The sequence below is a fragment of the Corvus brachyrhynchos genome, unplaced genomic scaffold (assembly GCF_000691975.1).
Source record: "Corvus brachyrhynchos isolate BGI_N302 unplaced genomic scaffold, ASM69197v1 scaffold315, whole genome shotgun sequence".
Taxonomy (NCBI): domain Eukaryota; kingdom Metazoa; phylum Chordata; class Aves; order Passeriformes; family Corvidae; genus Corvus; species Corvus brachyrhynchos.
Window position 1 is genome coordinate 320,998 of NW_008237903.1, and position 5,473 is coordinate 326,470.

Genomic DNA, 5,473 nt, shown 5'->3' on the forward strand with positions numbered 1-5,473 from the left:
TCCTGCTGGCGCTCCGCACTCGGAACTGATTGGCAAGAGGGAGCTGCAGGGCATTGTGTGGTGTGGGAGAGCGGGGAACAGAAAACAAGGAGAGCCTTGAATGCTCCTGGCCATGAAGAATTGCAGGACTTTGTGCAAGGTGACAGCCGTCCGCACGTCATGGCCGCGTTCCAGTGCGGGACCTGCACTTGCACTTGGCCGCGGTTTCCCCCGGCTCCATTGGAATCGGTGGGATTTGGCTACTCCAGCCCAGTCAGGTCATCACCGCCCGCCTTCAAAACTTTGGCCTTCCACTGTGTCAGTTCACAGGGATCAGCCGTTGTTCCCACCCCCTGGAATGTTTCTTGTGGAATTTATCCCAAGCCAAACACTGCAAAAGTACACTGGTGCAGGGTTGCCTGCTTGGTTTCCTAATGCGTTTTTCAAGCGTACTCACAGCACTCCTGGTTTCACACATGGGGCTTTTAGGAATAATTTATAATGTACAGAGATGATTTCGAATTTTCCGAGGGCTTTCTGGTTGGTTTGGCCAAATAGATGCTTTTTTTCCTATTGTTCTGATTTGTTTTATGGAAGTGTTCAGGTATAAATGACATATTGTATTGTCCCATACACTTTGTGGGGTTTATATTTTTTTAAAAAGTAGTTTATGATGTATATCCCTGTCCTAATTTTATTCCTGATTCTTTGCCTAATCTGTCGTGAACAGAGCCAGTGCATTTCTGGAATAAGGGAATCAGTACCCTGGGCAATTTCCATGAGGAATCCCAGACAGCAGAATTTGAGTGCTTTCCAGCCAAGTCTCCTTGGCCCTTTGCCACTTGTGAGTGGCCCCATCTTAACCTCTTAAGTCGTCATATAAGTGTTTGAAAGCCGTCAAATGGCTGATGAGTTAATCTCTAGGAAGTTGTCTGCCAACATCAAGGGTCCAGACTGGAGAAAGCCCAGAGAAAACCATTACAACAAGGTAAAACTGATGGCAAGTCCTTTTGCATGAACGTGGCATGCAAATGGTGTGGACTGTGAAGGTGCCCTGGGTAGCTGGAAAATCAAATGTTCCAGTCTCAGGACAAAATTCAGGGAAAGGTCTGCATTCGCCTGTATCTTGAGATCAAAAGTGCAGAATTTGATGCCAGCCTCTGAATTATGAGGACATTCAGAGATGGACCTGGGGTTCCTCGCAGAAATTGTCCTGCTTGAGGAACTGGATCCAGCTTGGGGAATCACAGAATCATGGAATGGTTTGGCTTGGAAGGGACTTAAAGATCATTTAGTTCCAACCTCTCTGCCATGGGCAGGGACACCTTCCCCTATCCCAGGTTGCTCCAAGCCCTGTCCAACCTGGCCTTGAACCCTCCTAGGGATGAGGCAGCCACAGCTTCTCTGGGAAACTGTGCCCAGGTCTCACCACCCTCATAGGGAAGAATTCCTTCCCAGTATCCTATCTAAACCCACCCTCCATCAGTTTAAGGCCATTCCCCTTTGTCCTGTCATTCCACACCCTTGTCCAAAGCCCCTCTCCAGCTCTCTTGGAGCCCCTAGGTTCTCCCTGGACCCTTCCCTTCTCCAGGTTGAACGTTCCCAGCTCTCCCAGCCTGTCTCCAGAGCAGAGGTGTTCCAGCATGTGCTGGAAACCACACAAGAGCTTTGCCCAGCCCCGCTCGTGGGAGCCATCACGTTACAGCCAAAGCTCTCCTCAGAACTGCTGCACCTCTTAAAGCAGAAAGATGTCCAGGAGTGTGAACAGACTTTTCCCTGGATCTTGCTCAGACTGGAAACATTTTCAGTTGCTATTAAAAAGCATCAGATTACGGACAACAATTTCAAACTCTTTAGGCAAGCAGAATAATTTGAGTTTAAGGAACTGCTTAACTGGAACTCACCCAGTCGTGACTGCCTTTTAAGAGCGTTGGCAGCAAGTGCTTGTGAACAGGTTTCGTATTTAACTGAGGTAGAATAAACATGGCTTTATTTCCAGCTGCTGTTTCAAAGGCTATGGAAAGATCAGGAACAAATTGTTACCCAGCCGTGCCTTAATCGAGAATCAGGCCATTCCAGAGATGACTTCTGAGCTCCTCCTGCTCCTGAGGTCCTAAGCCACACTCAAATTCATAGTCCCTCCTTAACTCCACCTGGGCTTCGATCCTGTTCTTAAAATCTTAATTTAAAAAAACCTGCCCAAGTGGTTCATTCCTGCACAGTAATTATGTGCTGTTTCACATTGTTGTTTTGTGGGGAAAACACACTTTGGGAAAGCCAGGAAACAAAGGCGAGTATCAAACAGAGGGTGTTTTGACATGGGTTAGTTTATTTCTATTGCATTTTTGCTTATCTTGCTAGTCATGATTAAAAGCAGCGTTGCCACTAATACAAAAATAAATGCAGGAAAGTGAATGCCAGGCAGAAACTGCCCCATGGTTTATACCATTGTAACAGCTTTTGACTGAAAATTCCATTATTTGGGAGGCAGGAGAGCAAGACCCATAGTTTGGGATATAAATAATCAGCACAAGGCAGTTGTCTGTTACCAAAAAAAGGGATTTAAAAATTATTGTTAAAGATTAAGTCCTGTTCCTAATTATCACTGGGCAAAGCTGGACTGCAGATGTCCTTGTGCCTGATTTTCTCATCTGAGGAGCAAAGAGGATGCTTTTCCAACTCTACGGAGTTACTGGAAGCGGATCAGAGAGGAAATCCTGATGAGGGTGCTGCAAGATAGAATAGTTGTGGGGTACGTTTCTACTGTGCTTCCTGCTGCCTCAGAATCAGTGTTGGGAGGTGTGTCCTCATTCCCAGCCTTGCTCGTACCTATGGAGACCTGCCAGACTTCGAATCCTTACCTCATTAGAGCCTGATTCATCCCCATCTCCGACCCCAGGGAAAATCCCCAGTGGCATCACTGGGCTTTGGTGCGTGGCCAAAGTCTTGGTAAATTCCTTATTCCTCTCTGGTACGTAGAGGATGCTCCTCAGCTGTACCAAGGCAGGTGACAGCGTAAATCTTGTCCCACAGCAATCTTGGATGAGTCATTTTTCCAAAGGTAAATAAATCCTCCCTGTTTTCCTTGCACCACCTGGCAAACTGTGAACTGGAAAATTGAGAAAATGTTGTTGCCTTTTGCGAGCCAAAGCGTTCTGCAAACCTTTTATTTTTAATTCCTTGTTAGAAAACAGAACCAACTGAAAGTGGCTGGCAGAGAAAATGTGCCCCATTTCTTTCCCTCTGCCGGGCTCAGCAGTGGAGCTGCCAGTTTCTGTTTTCGCCTCTGTAGAATTATGTGCCTCTATTTGAAAGTTTTGACAAATCAGGCTGTTTTCATTCTCCCTCTGCCATAAATTCAATCCATATGTCTCTAAAACATCCTTTCATAGCTTTGGCATGGAAAAGGAAGTGGCTTGGGCTCTGTATAGTGTATTTAAAGCAAAGCTCTCCTCGTTTGCATGCATGGCTTCTGGTAGCTCTTAAAGCCTCAACTTCCTAATTATTCAGGTTAAGAGGGCACTGGCAGAGTGTTCTCCATTAACTAACAGTGATGTACAGTGAAGAAGCACAACAGGATAAATCATTCCCTTATTCTCATCATGTCCAGGAAGTTTTTGATGCAGCCCTTGGCTTTACCACCAAGCAGGATGCAAAGAGGATGTGAAAAGGGTAGGAGAGATCAATCCGGCATAAAATCTCAAAAGAAAACATCAAGACAAAGAAACAAAGGGTCTTGCACAATGAGCTGCAGGGTTTTGTTGGGCAACAATGCACAGCACCTCTGTGACAGGAGGTCACTGCCACAGGAGTAAAGGATCTCCACATCCCAGGCTGACCCGGGGTCGGGAGGTGAGGGTGGAAGGAAACGTGGGTTCGAGCTGAACTGTATTGCTGTGGATCAAAGTTAAAAATCAGAAATACAGGATATGCAGCAGGCTAAGAGCACAGGCAGTCGTGGCTGTTCTGAGTGGCCATTGTCTGGAATTGTGGAAAGTTTGGGCCAGGAGGTGCTGCTGGAATTGCGGGATGGATCTATAATTAAAAATGGGGCAGGAACACTGGCTGAGTGACTGCAGGTGGCTTTTTGGAGTCCACCTGCCCTGTGGGTGCAGTGGTACCAGATCTACCCCAGGGTGTCACTGGACAGGGCAGGTCACTGTCCCACCCCAGCCCCTGTCACATGCACCCTGCTCCCTGCCTCACACCCGCTCCAGAGGCCACATTCCCTCTTTTCTCTGTGCCACACGGAGCAATCGGTTGCTGTGCATCCACACTGCTGCGTGCAAGGAGAGGAGCTGTGTGTGGTAAAGCCGTGCAGTGTAATTACCTGTCTAATCTCTCCATCACACACAGGGGTCATTTACAGAGATGCAAACACAGGCAACCTCAGAACTCCTGGGCGTCGCTTGGCGCATCCAGAGGTGTGTGCATGCAGAGACCACAGCCTGAGCACCTGAAACTGCCTGGCAGGTTCAAAGGGCTGGCACAGCCCGTGGTTTTGTTTGCAGGGTTGCAGGGATGGGGTGGACTCCAGGCTATATTCCACATCTCTCCAGATCAGGCCCTTCTATCTGGGCATCTGCATACAGCTGTTCAGCAGCGAGCCAGTTGTTGTATAAACACGAGCAGAGGCTTCACCACAGCTTTTCATGTAGTTTTATCTCGACTGCAATTTGTTTCCAGCTCCTAAACGCTGTAGGAACATCCAGCCTTACTCCCTGGAGCCTGTTTCAGCCATTCCAGCAGTGTTCACAGCGCCGTTTGATTCCCTTTGAACTGTTCCGAAATTCCCGGAGAAAGGCGCGAGTTCTGCATCCCTCCTGGAGGGATTTGCTTTTCCACACGTGTGGGCTGATTTGTAAGAGGTCTGCTGTGTGCTCTGCCCCAGGTGTGCTGTCCCTCCCTGCCTACTTCAGCCCCTACCACGACGGCTCGGTGTGCAGCGACGGACGGGCCGACGCCTACGCCCAGCTGGAACTCCGGACCCTGGAGCAGTCCCTGCTGGCCACGTGCGTCGGGAGCATCTCGGAACTGAGTAAGTTTGGGATATAATCAACCACAGGATTCTTCCAGCAGAGCAGGAGAGCCCATCCCTCCACTGCTGAGGGCAGCAGGAGTGCTGCCGCTGTTGGCAGCGTGAGCAGCGTTTAAGGTTGGGTGAGATTTAACTTTCTGGTGGTGCTGTTTATGGAAATCAGCTGGTCTCATTAGTCTGCTTTGTGTCTAATTCACCTGGAAAGGTGTAGGATGCGCCTTTTTTTGTTTTGTAGGGATGCTACTGCCAACTAAAGTTGGATGCTCTTTACAAGATGCCTCTGGAGGCTCTCCTGTGCATTTGTGGAGCACAGCAAACCTCCCTCAGATGGCAGAGAGGGTTCTCTTTGTTAGTGTTTCTGCAGTGGAAATGTCCAGGATATTCAAGGAAAAGCTTTTTGGTTACTTAAAAAGCAAAAAGCGGAGGAAAAAAAAAATCTAAGAGTACTCTGGTAAC

At 48.2% G+C, this 5,473-nt stretch overlaps 1 protein-coding gene across 2 annotated transcripts in view; it reads left to right on the plus strand.

Moving 5' to 3' along the window:
- The window catches only part of ABTB2 (ankyrin repeat and BTB domain containing 2), a 112,751-nt gene that overhangs the window by 68,051 nt on the left and 39,227 nt on the right, over positions 1-5,473 (plus strand). For both annotated transcript variants that reach the window (XM_008632676.2, XM_017733016.1), the window contains one exon: positions 4,871-5,017. In XM_008632676.2, coding sequence (XP_008630898.1) covers positions 4,871-5,017 — 147 coding nt within the window. The remainder of the gene's footprint in view (positions 1-4,870; positions 5,018-5,473) is intronic.